The sequence below is a fragment of the Pleurodeles waltl genome, chromosome 7 (assembly GCF_031143425.1).
Source record: "Pleurodeles waltl isolate 20211129_DDA chromosome 7, aPleWal1.hap1.20221129, whole genome shotgun sequence".
NCBI classification, from domain to species: Eukaryota; Metazoa; Chordata; class Amphibia; order Caudata; family Salamandridae; genus Pleurodeles; species Pleurodeles waltl.
Genome location: NC_090446.1, coordinates 1,256,145,105 through 1,256,161,943, shown reverse-complemented (window position 1 = coordinate 1,256,161,943; position 16,839 = coordinate 1,256,145,105). Strand labels below are relative to the sequence as shown.

General features: G+C 46.0%; 1 protein-coding gene and 1 pseudogene across 1 annotated transcript in view; both read left to right on the top strand.

The window, feature by feature from the left end:
- Positions 1–16,839, top strand: part of GLP2R (glucagon like peptide 2 receptor) — a 754,367-nt gene that overhangs the window by 582,367 nt on the left and 155,161 nt on the right. The window contains exon 7 of the mRNA XM_069200419.1: positions 2,611–2,770. Within this exon, the coding sequence (XP_069056520.1) occupies positions 2,611–2,770 (160 nt within the window). The remainder of the gene's footprint in view (positions 1–2,610; positions 2,771–16,839) is intronic.
- On the top strand, positions 3,704–16,306 carry LOC138245884 (cyclin-A1 pseudogene; annotated as a pseudogene).

The following is a 16,839-nucleotide window of genomic DNA, read 5'->3' as shown; positions in this document are numbered from 1 at the left end:
TAAATGCAGCTCGTTTTCCTGTGAGGAAAACGGGCTGCACTTCAAAAAAAAAAAAAAAACTTTATTTAAAAGGCAGGTCGCTAACATGGAGGCCTGCTGACGTCAGCAGGCCTCCATGTTAGCGAGTGCCTATACTCGCAATGGGGTCGCAAACTGCGACCCACCTCATAAATATTTATGAGGTGCGTCTTTGCGACCCCATTGCGAGTTGCAGAAGGTGTCTGAGACACCTTTCTGCATGTCAAATTGCGACTTGCAATTTGCGAGTCACACAGACTCGCAAATTGCAAGTCGCAATTTGATTTTTTCCTACATCTGGCCCCAAGTGTGCATGTGTGCTTTGCCGGCCGTCTCAGGCCAGCCAAACACACATGCAAACTTAGGTTTCTCCAGTCCGTCTGTGTACACAGCCAAGCTACAGAAACAGCACAGACCCCAGGCTTGTGTCTGAGCGGCAGTGATTGATGTTCGGACCCATCCTGAGGCTGCTTGCATGCTACGTTTAGCATGTATGCAGCACCAGGATTATTGGGAACCTGTGCTGGTGTCCCAGCGAATGCTGGGACATCACAAGAGGAGCAGGGCAGCATTAGACAGTGGCAATAGACAAGCAGCGCGAGGTAAGTGTTTTTTTCTTTTTTAAATGTTTCGCCTGTCGTCCCCTCCCCCCACTCCACTACCACTCCTTGACATATGTGGCGGCCGCTGGATGTTTTATTCTTCAACGAACGGAAAAGGCATAACATAGTGTAGGTCAGGTAACCTATGCATACATTATGCTTTGGAATCAACACACATAATTTAGAGAAGGGTAGATAAAGCATATGATTCTACATTGAGCCACTAGATTATGTTGTGCTGGCAATATACTCTGTGCAAGACAGCTGGTCCCTTCTGTATATTATTCTAGCATTCAAGCCGTTTGATTTCTGTAATCAATATTATTACTAGGGCATTGTATAAAAAGGTAAATATAGGAACACAGACCTTAAGTACCCTTGTGTTTAAACCCATGGCTCTTATTCAAGCTTCATTTAATAGTGTATGTAAAGCTTTTCATGGGAGCGGCATCCTTCAACTGGGATAGTCGGCTTACTGGAAAATAAGAAAAACAAATGGATTGTTTGCACCCACCACCGCTTAATAGTCTGAGTATGTGAAATGTTGTGTTTTAATGGTTTACAGCAGTGAATAAGCAGCACTTTACTGCTTTCATGTCTTCAGAGAAATGACCGTTCTACTCCTTTGTTTAGCACGTAATCAACAAAATGTTCTTGCTTTAAAGATGAGGGATATATTTACTAAGAATTTGTGCTGTGCTTGCGTCACAGAAGTGAGACAAATCACTGTAAAATCTCTTTTTTATTTAAAGCTACGAAAGTAGTGCCTAACACTACTTTGCAGTACTTATCTCCAAGGGAGCATTCCAATGGTGGTTCATCAGCATTCCCATGCAACCACCCATGATTGTTGACGCAAAAACATATTTACTAAAACTACTGAACAGGTTTTAGCATAAAAAATAATGACCTTTTGAAAAAGATGCCATCAATGAGAAATGTTTGAATTTCTCCTTTCTTTTCCATTGAAATAGACACTATCACGAAGAAATGATTTTATTTCTCCTTTCCTTTCCGACTTTGCATGTGCGCTGCACTATACACCACTCATGCAAACTAGTTAGTCTAAGCATATCATTTTGTACTGTGAGAATTTGGTGAATGGACCCCTACATGTCTATTACTTCTCATCCTTCTCTCACCACTCCTCAGCCATGAAGATGTTGGTGCTTACTTTGTTTAAAAAACATAGAGAAGGGGGAACATACACTGTTCTTGGAAGCATGCCTCTGGCACTGCTCTTTAGTTTTGACTCCACTGCATGTGTTTTTTTCAATCACCTTACTCTTGCTGGGGGTTATTTAGAATACTTTGTAAGGGTACTCTTGTGCTGCAAAGCACACAAAGCATTGTACTGATGTATCATTAACTGCGCTGATTTACCATTTTACAAGGTCCTGGAGCAAAACTGTGCAGCCCCATGTGGCCCCTTGCTCAACCCTTAGTAAATCTAGGCCCCTGTCTCCTAATCATATTTGAGCAGTATGATTTCTCCTTTGGTCACTGATTTCCTATATTTCTATTCACCATTGCCTTTCTCTTTTCTGATGTTTTGCTTTGGCTCAAAGTCTGATGCGAAAAAAAAATCCTTGTCCCTAAAAACGTGTGCCGTGATCTCAACCTGCAATCGCTTGCACAAATTAAGCAGAAAACACATAGAGGCAGTTTTGTTACCGATGCCATGGCACACATTTCTCCTTGCTTTCTAAATGCCTGTTTGGTTGGCCGACTGACTCACTCGCATTTTCAGTCAATTACTTACTCATTCACTACCTCACTTATTCACTCTTGCACCAACTCAGTAATATAGTCAGTCAACGCACTGCCTACAATTTTATCAACCCATCTCCTACTCACTCGCTCATTGACTGACTGAATCCCTCACTCATTATTAAATATTAGCGTGATTTGTTTATAGCAAATTAGGATTTCCTCTTGTTTGTTTAAAAATAAGCAACAGTTTTTAATACAGTTTTCTATTTTGTTACAGGTTTCAGCCACCTGCAAAGTTGCTCAAGTACTCATGCATTATTTTGTTGGAGCCAATTACTGTTGGTTACTTGTGGAAGGAATTTATCTTCACACCGTATTAATCACTACTGTAATATCAGAAGAGCGACTGCTTCAAAAATATTTGGTCATAGGATGGGGTAAGTAAATATACTCCCTTGATAACAAGTAGTGGGCAAGCCAATAGATCTTACTATTTAGGTCTGGCATAGCCAAACCTTTTGATTTCTAAAACTATATAACTCTAACACACTTATTGAAAGGGTTTTTTCAAGCCAGCTGTCTTCACTTATTGGTCTGTTGGTGTGTCATTCACATTTTCCTCCACCCACTACAGCATACAGTATGGGGCAAGTGGCCAACCCACTTCAGCCACTGGATAACTTCACTTTGAGTTCCTGCAGTTTGCTCTTTCACAATTAGCACAGCTCCACATAAGCTACTTCGTTTCAGTGCCTATGTTTTTATTTTTACTTAATTTGGTGTTGCCTTAGTGCTTAGAGTCTGATGTGATAGTAGGACTCTTTATACCAGGTCTTCCATGATCATCACAGAAGACATTCCACCTTTATCAGTCCTTATCCCCTGCTTAGGGTGTTTTATATCCCTTTTGTAGTTGCCCTTGTTCATATGACTATGATTCCACAGCAGAACAAATTGTGCCAATTTGAAACCGCTCTTCATGAAGCATTTCTAAGTGAACTTCTATATGTCATGCTAGCATGTATTTTAATTGAGGACGCAAGTTATATTTCTAGATTAACTTAGGGTCTGATTAGGAGTTGGGCGGTTGAACTACCACAACTCCAATACGGCGGTGGTCGAGCCAGCAGCTTCACCATCGTTGTATTACGATGTTTCTACTGGAATGACTGGCAAAAACCGTTGTATTATGATGTTTTGGCCAGTCAGTCCAGTGGAAACAGTGCAGTGGCATTGGTCTTGGCTCCCCATCACACGCAGCACCCTTGGAATATGCACTGTCTGCTTAGCAAACTGTGCATTCTCAGGGTGCTGACAAGGGGGTCCCAGCACTGCTCACAACATTTTCATAGGCAGTGCAGGGGCCCCCCATGTGGCCCCCAGAACTGCCTTTCTGCCAGCCTTTTCATGGCTTGGACCCAGCCATGAAAAGGCCGGAGGAAAGGTAAGCCATGGCTGACCAGAACTTTGACCACCGCCAACCCGTCGGGATCCCTGACTTTGGCGGAGGTGGCAGTCTTGTGGTGGTCTAACTGCCAGGATCATAATCTGGCGGTTGGACCACTAGGAGTGTGGCGGTCTGACCCCCATTGCGGGTTTGGCAGCCACAAGACCGCCAAACTCTTAATTAGGCCCTTAGACTGTATCTCCTGCTTGTATGGCTTTCTAGTGTGCTTTGAGTGCTTCTGCACATTGTTATATTTGGAAACCAATGTAGTCTGTATGTAGTGCCAGCATGGCTTTTTACTGTACTTTGAGTGCTCTTCATTGTCCAGCCTATCTATCTATCTATCTATCTATCTATCTATCTATCTATCTATCTATCTATCTATCTATCTATCTATCTATCTATCTATCTATCTATCTATCTATCTATCTATGATTCTAGCTATGCAACTCTATATGTCTATGTCTGTCTACCTTTGTAACCTTATCTGTCTCCCTATTCTTTATCTATCTATCTATCTATCTATCTATCTATCTATCTATCTATCTATCTATCTATCTATCTATCTATCTATCTATCTATCTATCATTATCAAGACCAAAAGGCTGTCTGCCAATGCCAAACCAATTAGTTTATTGAGGTATGGTGTTAGTCAAGAACTTTTGACTTTACTACAATACTGCAAATATGTGTATAACATAGTTATCTCTAGGGGTTTTCAGCCAGAATTCAGCCATTACTCCGTAGTTGTGTCATTCACATGCATCATGGGGCAGTGGATTAGCAAACTTGAATCACCTCCTGATTTTACTTTGAGTAAACAAGGAGCACATTCACACAAAAAGTCGTTTCCTAAGATTATTGTGGTAACAGGCTGTTTTGAAACCAAGAAACAATTTTGGCTTTAATCAATGATTCTTTTTTAGAATGATGATGGCTCAGCAAGATGGCTAAGATTTTGCACAAACCATGACAAAACGAAAAAAGAATGCCAAAGCCAAAAGGTTAGCAGGCAGCACCAGACCTATTGGTTTTGCTAATGTTTGCTGTAAAGTAACAATGACATTAACTGCAAAGCTGAAAACAGTGCTTTCCAATTCAGGCTTCAGTACCACCGTTTACTAGAGGTTCCTTAGGCATACCTTATCCTCATGACAAAACTGCTGCCTTAGGCAGTCATAAGATGCAGACACCACAGAAAGGACGTTTGCTATGGTCAATTAGGAATGGTCCGTATGGTGGGTATGTCTAATAGTGATGTTAGGTATAGTAGATGAGGTAAGATATTGGATATGTATGTAAGTAGGTATGGATTGTTCTGTATGGTACTTAGAAATAGTGTAAGTAAATACATATGGTAGGTATTGTAGGTAGGTTTGTTAAGGATGGTAAGTAGGTTAGTAGGTTAGGTATGAGAGGTAGCTTAGATAGTTTGTATGGTAGGCTGCATGGTATCTACATAAGATTTTGTAGGTTACTTATGAAATATAAAATAGTTAAAGTAAGGAAGGTGCGTACAATAGATAAGGCAGACAGGTAGGTGTGTATGGTAGATTTGGTAGGCAGATGGGGTAAGTAAGAAGATATTGTAAGTCAGATGTAGGTTTTACATGTTTGGTGTGTTAGGTTATGTACAGTAAATAGGGAAGGTATGACAAGAGGCATAGTGGGTGGGTGTGGAAGGGGTGATATAACCTAACTATAGTTAGGTTAAGTATGATAGGTAAATGTAAACGTAGGAATGTTATGGTAGATAAAATATTGTATGTCTGATATGTACATATGTATGTTAGCTATGGTAAGGAGATATAGACATGTAGGTGTGATGATTAAGTAGTTATGCTAAGTAACTAGATTAAAGGTATAGATTTAGGAAGCACAGTAGTTAAATATGTTAGGTAAAGTATAGACAGCAGGTTACATAGGATAGGTTATATGTGGTAGGTAAAGCAGGTTAAGTATGGGCGGTGGATAGGTTGGTTTGTATGGTAGATAGGTATGGTAGGTAGATAGGTATGTGTCTACTGTAGTTACCCTAGTTATAGCGTGATAGGTATGGCATGATAGGTGTGGTAGGTACATATGTATGGTGTTAGAAATTGGGTCTTTGGTTGGCAGTCAGGTTACCTCCGTCCAAGCAGGGACCCTCACTCTAGTCAGGGTAAGTCACATACAATCTAAATGATCCTGTGCCTACCCTCTGGTAGCTTGGCACTGAGCAGTCAAGCTTAACTTAGAAGCCAATGTGTAAAGTATTTGTGCAATAAATCATACAATAATACGATATAGCACCACAAAAATACACCACACAGTCTTTAGAAAAATACATAATATTTAACTGGATAAATGCAGGTCAAAACAATTAAAATGCAATAAGTAAATGCTGAGATATCATTGAATATCAGTGATATAAAGTGTCTTAAGTCTTTTTAAAAGCAAACAAAGCGGGTCATTACAACCCTGGCGGACGGTGTTAAAGCTGCGGAAATACCGCAAACAGGCCGGCGGAAAAAAAAGGGAATTATGACCCTGGCGGAAACCGCCAACAAAGACAGCCACTTTAACACACCGCCCGCCACGGCGGTACAGACAAACAGCGCAGCGGTCACCGCCAACAGACAGGCGTGAGACAATGTACCGCCCACAGTATCACAACACACCAATCCGCCACCTTTTCCGGGGCGGACTCACTGTGGATAAAAACACGGCGGAAACAGCTTTTGCTATGGGAAAACGCTCACCTGAACACATCCCACGAGGAACGACGACTCCATGGAGCCGGAACTCCAAATACTACCTGCCCTTGTCTTTCTGCTCGTTTACGACAAACAGCGACGTAGGCGCAGAAGATACCGGTGAGTACTGCATCTACGACACGGGGGAGGCAAAAGTTAGGGGGACACCCACCAAACACCCCCACCCTCGCATTAGACAACATACACACCAATGCAGTCAAAAATATCACATTAACAACCCACAATCCCCCCGGAAGAATGCAAAGACAAAGCGAATTGCGGTCAAACATTGTAATGTGCCAATATACATGTCATACAAAAATATACTTATACATATCTCTAAATCACTCATAATTATATATACAATACACAAAGTAGTGCAGATATGTACACAACAATGTCCGTGCACCAACAGTCGAAAAATGCATGGGCGAGGCCCACAATAGATACCTGACCAAAATCCGAGAGAACATTGCCGGGGCATCAGATAGAAACACTACAGGCACCTCAGGGGGAAGGGAAGGGGGGGCACCTCAGCCGGATGAATGCAAAGCCAGATCCATGACGGGGCTCCATGCCCATTGATGTATCCTGGGGAGTGCAAAGCCACAGTCTCTCAAGTCTCTACAGTGGGTGGCTTGCCCACTGTGCCATCCTGGGGAGTGCAAAGCCACAGTCTCTCAAGTCTCACAAGTGGGTGGCTTGCCCACTGTGCCATCCTGGGGAGTGCAAAGCCACAGTCTCTCAAGTCACTACAGTGGGTGGCTTGCCCACTGTGCCATCCTGGGGAGTGCAAAGCCACAGTCTCTCAAGTCTCACAAGTGGGTGGGTTGCCCACTAGACCATCCTGGGGAGTGCAAAGCCACAATTTCGCAAGTAGATGCAGTTCTCTACTGGTACTGGGTGGGACTGGTGCCCAGACTGGATGAGTCTCCCCGTGAAAGTTCATGTCCTGTCACTGTCCCAGCTGCACATGGGAGACGGATGCCTGATGTGGCGGCCTATTCATACCTACACGGTGCTTGCCCTGTTCAGCGGTGCTTAGCCATGCCGGTCTATGGACTGTTCAGCGGTGCTTTGCCATGGCGGACTTTGCCCTGTTCAGCGGTGCTTTGACATGGCGGTTCTGGAATGTTCAGCGGTGCTTAGCCATGCCGGTCTATGGACTGTACAGCGGTGCTTTGCCATGGCGGTCTTTGCCCTGTTCAGCGGTGCTTTGACACGGCGGTTCTGGACTGTTCAGCGGTGCTTTGACATGGCGGTTCTGGACTGTTCAGCGGTGCTTTGCCATGGCGGTTCAGATACTGACATTGGTGTGTGGCATGACTAACTCCACACTGAACATTGCTGTGTGGCATGACGAACTCCACACTGGACATTGGTGTGTGGCATGACGATCTCCACACTGGACATTGGTGTGTGGTATGACGTTACATCATTGGCCAGCGGGGCTGTGGGATCCTGGTCCCTCCTGGGCTGTGACTCCGGTGGTGGTCTCCTGACCAGTGACGATACTTGGGCCCTCCTGGGCTGTGACTCTGGCGGTGGCGGTGGTCTCTGGACCAGTGACGATACTTGGGCCCTCCTGGGTTGTGACTCTGGCGGTGGTCTCTGGACCAGTAACGATACTTGGGCCCTCCTGTGCTGTGCCTCTGGCGGTGGTCTCTGGACCAGTGACAATACTTGGTCCCTCCTGGGCTGTGACTCCGGCGGTGGTCTCCTGACCAGTGACGATACTTGGGCCCTCCTGGGCTGTGACTCTGGCGGTGGTCTCTGGACCAGTGATGACGGTGCTGGCGGTTGTGTCTGGACCGCCGGAAATGATGGCGCACTTCTCTACTGTGACACTCACAACAGGCTGGGGAGACTTCCTCTGGACCTTCCCCACCTTCTTTGGAGTTACAGCTGACTCACCAATCGCCTTGGATCCCATTTCACTTGTTGTCCCACCAGGAGTCTTGACATGGTCCCGTCGTCCACTCCCCAATTTCAGAGCCTTTACAGGGGGTGGGCTGCCAGTGCCTTGGCTCCGGGTCCTACTGCCTGCCCTGGTGGACGGTGCACTCCAAAAACCTGGAACACGCACCACTGGTACTGGAGGCTTTTTGGCTGAGGCGCTACGACGGGACTGATGAATTGGAGGGGGGGTGGGGGCAAAAAGGTCAATTTGACATAGGGACAGTTTCTGACGGACACTGGGATGGGTAGCTGGAGGGGGTCTGGGAGTGGAGGAAGAGGAGGTGGTTGTAGGAGGTGTCACTTTAGGTGTTTTGGGTGCAGGTGCAGGTACTGGAGGCTGTTGTGAGGTGGATGGATGTTGGGTGAGTGATTGCCGGCGTTTGTGTACTTTGGGAGGGGGCGTCACAGACACACTGGGAGAGGACACAGGGGACGTGTAAATAGCAGTGGAGGTGGTGAGTGCAGGTGAGCGGCTTGTTGTGCTTGGTGTCCTGGTGCGAGTCCTAGTGCCTGTAGATGTGGTGAATGCAGGTGTGTGTGTAGACGGCACTGGGAGGGAGGAGGGAGAAGAGGAGGAGGGTGACACAGTGCAGGCATTCCTTTGTGGGGGCTTGTTTGCTGATGGTTGGGGGGTGTTCTGGGTATGTGCAGTGGGCATGCTTTAGTGATGGGTATCCATGCTTAGTTGTGTCATGCAGGTCTTGGGGTTGGGATGGGTGGTTGGTGTTATGGGTACATTAGTGAGGAGTTAGGGTGATAGGGGAGGATGTGAGGGTGGGGGTGTGTGATAGCATGCAGGTAGGGTGGGGGATATGATAGTGAAGATTTGACTTACCAGTGTCCCTTTCTCCAACGACTCCTCCGAGGCCCTCAGGATGCAAGATGGACAAGACTTGCTCCTCCCATGTTGTTTGTTGTGGGGGAGGAGGTGGGGGTCCGCCGCCAGTCCGCTGTACCGCAATGTTGTGCCTCGATACCGTGGAACGCACCTTCCCCCATAGGTCGTTCCACCTCTTCCTGATGTCCTCCCTATTTCTTGGGTGCTGTCCCACAGCATTGACCCTGTCCACTATTCTTTGCCATAGCTCCATCTTCCTGGCTGTACCTGTGAGCCAAATAGCTGTGGCTCTACCCGTAGGATTTCCTCCACCATGACCCTGAGCTCCTCCTCGGAGAAGCGGGGGTGTCTTTGGCGTGACATGCGGTGGTGTGTGTGATGTGTGGGGTGGTGTATGTGCTGATGAGTGTGGTGAGTGTAGTGGTATGTGGTGTTTTGTGCGTGGATGTTGTGTGGGTGATGGTGTAGTGTGCCTCAGTGTGATGGGGTTCTCTATTCTGTGCTGTCTCGCTCTGGCCTTCTCTCTGAACTTTTGGTAGTAGGGGTTTGTGGGTGATGTGGGTGTGTGTTTTATATTGTGTTGGGTGTGTGGGTGTGGTGTGTGTATGTGTATCAGGTGTGTGTATTTTGAATTGTCCAATGTGGCGGTGTTTTGGAGCTGTGTGTGTATTTTGAGCGCAGCGGTGTGTACCGCCAATGGAATACCGCGGTTGAAAGACCGCCGCGTGGATTCGTGGGTCGTAATGGCATGGGCGTGTTTCTGTTGGCGTGGAGGTGGAGGATTTGTTTCCGCATGTTTATCGCTGACCTTTGGTGTGGCGGTATTGTGTGGGTGTTTGAATTTCGGCGGATTCCGTGATGTGTGTCATAATAGTTGTGGCGGGCTCCCGCCGCCGCCGCGGTGTATTGGCGGTCTTCTGCATGGCGGTAAGCGCCTTATACCGCCAATGTTGTAATGACCACCAAAGTCTCTTTCAAGCACAAAGTACCAGGTTCGCGTAAAAAATCTCCGCAAAGAACTGCAGAGGAGGAGATGCGTGGAAACAAAGGGGTGTGCGTTGATTTCTCTGGCTGCACACAGCAATGCGTCATTTAGTTTTCATGCAGGGGTGGCTGTGTGTCAATTTCCGGCGCTCGGTCATGGATCCTCTTCGGGTTTCAGGGTTTTTAGATGCCCCGGGGATGGTGCATGGATTTCCTGTCACAGGAGATGCGTCGATCCAGTAGGTGTTCCGTCAAATTTTCTACCACACGGCAGGAGCTGCGTCGATTCCTCTCTGGAAGTCAGGGTGTGTCGTTCTGGCTCGGCTGTGCGTCTTTTTGGTGGGCCGTGCATCGAATTTCTGGTTGCTACGCTGCCGCTGTGTCGATCTTCTCGTTGCGAAGTCGGGCTGCATCGTTCCAGTTCGGCGTGCAATGAAATTTTCACCATGGTGCAGGCTGTGCGTCATTTCTGGCAGGCTGTGCATCGAATTTCGCTGCACAAGGGGTCCTTCTTGAAGAGATGAAGTCTCCTTGCTCCTGAGACTTTAGGGAACAGGAGGCAAGCTCTATCCAAGCCTTTGGAGAGCACTTCTTCACCACAGCCAAAGAGCAACAAGGCAGCAGGACAACAGCAAGGCAGCGGTCCTTCACAGAAAGCAGACAGGTGAGTCCTTTGGGCAGCCAGGCAGTTCTTCTTGGCAGGATGCAGGTTCTGTTTCCAGTTTTCTTCTCCAGGAAGTGTCTGAGTTGGTATCTACCCAAATGTGCCTTTGAAGTGGGGGAGACTTCAAAGAGTGGCTTAGAAGTTCACCAGGTCCCCTTTCAGTTCAATCCTATCTGCCAGGGTCCCAGTAGGGGGTGTGGCAGTTCTTTGTGTGAGGGCAGGCCCTCCACCCTCCCAGCCCAGGAAGACCCATTCAAAATGCAGATGTATGCAAGTGAGGCTGAGTATCCTGTGTTTGGGGTGTGCCTGAGTGAATGTACAAGGAGCTGTCAACTAAACCCAGCCAGACATGGATTGTAAGGCACAGATGTAAGTGCATTTCTAAAAGTGCCATTTCTTAAAAAGTAATGTTAAATCCAACTTCATCAGTCAGCAGGATTTTGTATCACCATTCTGGACATACTAAATATGACCTTCCTACTCCTTACAGATCAGCAGTTACCACTCAAACAATGTATGAGGGCAGCCCCAATGTTAGCCTATGAAGGGAGCAGGCCTCACAGCAGTGTAAAAACGAATTTAGGAGTTTTACACTACCAGGTCATGTAAACAACATGGGTACATGTCCTGCCTTTTGCCTACTTAGCACCCTGCCTTATGGGTTACCTAGGGCATACCTTAGGGGTGTCTTACATGTAGAAAAAGGGGAGTTTTAGGCTTGGCAAGTACTTTTAAATGGCAAGTGCCTTACAATCCACATCTGGCTAGGTTAGTTGGCAGCTCTCTTGTGCATTTCACCCTGACAACCCCAACCACAGAATGCTCAGTCACACCTGCACACATCTGCATACTGAATAAGTCTTCCAGGGCTGGGAGGGTGAAAGACCTGAAACTTACATTTGAAAGGAAAGTGGCCTGCCCTCACACAATGGAGTGCCAACCCCCCTACTGGGACCCTGGCAAACAGGATGGAACTGAAAGGGGACAATGTTCACTTCTAAGCCACTCCCTGAAGTCTCCCCCACTTCAAAAGCACATTTGGGTATTTAAACAGGTCCTCTGATCCTACCAAATCAGACACTTCTGGACAAGATGCCACTGGTGAAGAAATTCTGGACCAGAACCTGCAACCTGCCAAGAGGAACTGCCTGGCTGCCCAAAGGACTCACCTGACTGCTTTTCTGCAAAGGACTGCTGCCCTGTTGTTGCCCTGCTGCCTTGCTGCCCTCTGGCTCTTCTGAGAAGTGCTCTCCAAGGGCTTGGATAGAGCTTGCCTCCTGTTCCTTGAAGTCTCAGGGCCAAAAAGACTTCCTCCTGCAAAAAACTCTTTGTGCGGTGAAACGATGATGAATAGACTGCCAGAAACAATGCAAAGCCTGCATCGCAGTGAGAAAATCACCACACACCTAATTGGAACGACACAGCCCGGCTACCAGAGAGAAATTCGACACAGCGCCAGCGTTGCGACCGGAACTTTGATGCACAGCCCACTGGATTGACGCATAGCCGAGCCAGAACAACGCAGCCCGACTTTCTGTGAGAAGAATTGACACAGCGCCTGGGTATGACAGAACTTTCCTTGCATTGCCCCCCGGATTGACGCAGCTCCTGTGTCTTCGTCCTGCATGCCAAGGATTTCTCTGCATCATCCCCGGGGCATACGAATACCCTGCAACCCAGAAGAGGATCCAAGACAGCACACCAGAAATCAACACAAAGCCTTCCCTGCATGGAAAATTATTGACGCATCATCTGTGCGCGCCCGGAGAAACAAATGCACACCTCGTATTCCACGCATCTCCTCCTCTGCGGTCCCTTGTGGAGAATTTGAACGCAAACAAGTTATCTTGTGCTTGCAAGAGACACTTGTTACTTTTTAAAGACTAAAGACTCTTTTTATAATTCTCTGAAGTGATATTTCAACATGTACTTATCAAATCTTGATTGTTTTGATCTGCATGTATCTAGATAAATCTTCAATATTTTTCTAAACACTGTGTGGTGTATTTTTGTGGTGTTATACTGTGTTATTGCATGATTTATTGCACAAATACTTTACACATTGCCTTCGCAGTTCAGCCTGACTGCTCAGTGCCAAGCTACCAGAGGGTGGGCCCAGGATAATTTGGATTATGTGTGTCTTACCCTGACTAGAGTGAGGGTTCTTGCTTGGACAGGGGGTAACCTGACTGTCAACCAAAGACCCCATTTCTAACAGTAAGTATGGTAGATATGTCAGTATGTATGGTTGCTATGATAGGTATATTTGAAAAAGATGGTATATTAGGTACAGTAGCTATGGTATCTAGGTAGATATGGCAAGTGGGTATGGGACATTGGCTTGGTAGGTAATGACAGGCCAACACTGTTGACCTGCCTGCACACCAACCACAACTAATCTTGACCCTAAAAGTGCTTCGGACAACTTCCTCCAGTGGGTCTTCAGGGTCACCTCATATGGCCATGAAAACTCCCAGATACTCTTTGCCATAATGAAGACGGAGAACATGCTTCAGCCTACCCTACTGTCCCAGCAACTTCACCAGGGAGCGGTACTATGGGGGGCTGACACAGAATGATTACCTCAGGCCCACATTCTTCTAGGGTGCACCATACATTGCCTTTCCACCAGGGTCTGTAAATGCAGTCCCTGTTCCTGGAAAATACCTTCCTAAATGCCTGACCACTAAACAGGGCTTCACCAATGTTAGAAATGGGGTCTTTGGCTGGCAGTCAGGTTACCCTCTGTCCAAGCAAGAACCCTCACTCTAGTCAGGGTAAGTCACACACAATCCAAATTATCCTGTGCCCACCCTCTGGTGGCTTGGCACTGAGCAGTCAGGCTTAACTTACAAGGCAATGTGTAAAGCATTTGTATAATAAATCATACAATAACACAATATAGCACCACAAAAATACACCACACAGTGTTTAGAAAAATATAGACTATTTATCTGGGTATTTTCAGGTCAAAACGATCAAAGATGCAATATGAATTTGTAAAGGTGATATGAAGTGTCTTAAGTCTTTAAAAAGTAAACAAAGTCTCTTTCACGCACAAAGTACCTGGTTTGGAGTGGAAAATCTCCGCAGAGGGCCGCAGAAGAGGAGATGCGTGGAAAAATGATGTGTGCGTCGGTTAAGCCCCTTCACACACGGACTTACATCGTTATTTTTCATTTGGGGAGACGTGCGTCGTTCTACGGGAGGAAAAATGGTGTGTGCGTCGGTTGCGCCCCTTCACACACGGACTTGCGTCTTTATTTTTCACTCGGGGAAGACGTGCATCATTTTACGGCACGCGGACCGTCTCCTTCTATGGATTGCGGGATTACCAGATGTCCCAGGGTCTGTGCGTGGATTCTTCGGCGTGTTATCCAGCTGTGCGTCATTCCGGGAGGCTGTGCGTGGAATTTTCTTTCTCACAGCAGGTGTCGCGTCCATTTCCCCTCTGGAAGTCAGGCGGTGTTGTCCATGCGAGGCCGTGCGTCGAAGTTCCATTCGCACTGCAGGTGTCACGTCAAGCTAGATTGCTAGACACAGAAAGATTTAAGTGCAGAGAAATGCTCACTTTCTAAAAGTGGCATTTCTAGAATAGTAATATCAAATCCGACTTCACCAGTCAGCAGGATTTTGTATTACCATTCTGTCCATACTAAATATAACCTTCCTGCTCCTTTCAGATCAGCAGCTGCCACTTCTCGCAGCCTCAATCGTAGCCTGTGAAGGGAGCAGGCCTCACAGTAGTGTAAAAACGAGTTTAGGAGTTTTACACTACCAGGACATATAGACTACACAGGTACATGTCCTGCCTTTTACCCACACAGCACCCTGCTCTAGGGGTTACCCAGGGCACACATTAGGGGTGGCTTATATGTAGAAAAAGGGGAGCTTTAGACTTGGCAAGCACTACTAAATATGACCTTCCTGCTCCTTTCAGATCAGCAGCTGCCACTTCAACAGTGTATGAGGGCAGCCCCAATGTTAGCCTATGAAGGGAGCAGGCCTCACAGTAGTGTAAAAACTAATTTAGGAGTTTTACACTACCAGGACATATAACTACACAGGTACATGTCCTGCCTTTTACCCACACAGCACCCTGCTCTAGGGGTTACCTAGGGCAACCATTAGGGATGACTTATATGTAGAAAAAGGGGAGTTCTAGGCTTGGCAAGTACTTTTAAACGCCAAGTCGAAGTGGCAGTGAAACTGCACACACAGGCCTTACAATGGCAGGCCTGAGACAAGGTGAAGTGGCTACTTAAGTGGGTAGCAGAACCAGTGCTGCAGGCCCACTAGTAGCATTTAATCTACAGGCCCTAGGCACATATAGTGCACTCTACTAGGGTCTTAGAAGTAAATTAAATAGCCAATCATGGATAAAGCAATCAACAGTGCAATTCACACAGAGAGCATATGCACTTTAGCACTTGTTAGCAGTGGTAAAGTGCCCAGAGTTCAAATGCCAAAAACAACAGGTCAGAAAAAATAGGAGGAAGGAGGCAAAAAGTTTGGGGATGACCCTGTCAAAAAGCCAGGTCCAACAACCACCTATCTGAATGAGGCACCTGATGCAAAGAACAGATGTCCCTACCCTGTTAAACATGTGGCACCTATTAAACCCCCTCTGGATCTGAATGATGTGAAACATGATTTAAATCTGACTCTGGATCTCAAGACAGGGTCGTCAATGATGGTAGACACATCTTTCAAGTCCCAAGTGGCAGATGAAAGACAGAATTAACAGAATGTCAAAAAGAACAATCTCAACTACCTATACATCTTATAATTTCTGACGAGTACCTTTAAGATACTCATCAATACCTTCCTGAAGCAGAGATGAGGCATTAACATGCAAAAGCAGCCAGACTTCAAGGCAGGAATGCACACCATTTCAGTTGACTGGATATTTAAATTTGGCAAAGATTATAAACTTCGAGGAGAAAAAATATACCTGCCTGTCAAATTCTTGGACGTCTTTATATTTTTTGTCCATCTTTAGAGAAAAGCTGCAACTAGTAGGAACCACTGCTATTCTCCTAGCTTCGAAATATGAAGAGATTGATCCTTCTGGAATGGATGGATGTGTTTACATAGCAGACAACTGTGGAGAACAAAGCACTTGCTCCTCAACGTTCTAGCTTTTGATCTGACTACACTAACCATTAATCAGTTCCCTCTTCAGTACTTTTGAGGGCCTGGAGTTTTGGCAAAACTGAAAATGTTGCCAGGGTTGTAGATCAACTAAGTCTCCTAGATGCAGAATCATTTTTGAAGTATATTCCATCATTGGTGGTGGCAGGTGCGTATTGTCTAGCAAACTACACCATGAATAAGGGACATTAGCCTTAGCATCTGGTTGTCTTTATGGGGTATTGACTGATTGAGGTAGTTCCTTGCCCTAGCGATCTAGACCAAGCATGCCTTGAAGCACTACTCTACCTCAACAAGCAATGAGGGAGAATTACAGGTTAGTTATTTTAGGTTCAGTACAGTAGCAATATAAGGTATGAAAGATTAGGTATGATAGGTAAGTGTATAGTAGGTTAGTTATGGTTAGTGTAATATGGTATGTAGGTAGATATGATAGTTAAAATATCGTAGGAGAATGTGGTTAGCTATGGATGTGGGATAGATATGATAGGGTTGGTTAGCTATAGTCATAATAACATTTTTATCTGATACTTATTCTTTTGAAAAAGGGACAGTATAATTGTTGCAGGTTTGCATAAAGGCTTTATGCAGGTGTTGAACTTTTTTGCTTATGCAGGGTCATCCCCAATCTGTTTGCCTCCTGCCTCCTATTTTTTCGGATCTGTTGCTGTTGGCTTTTGAACTCAGAACACTTTACCACTGCTAACCAGTGCTAAAGTGCATAT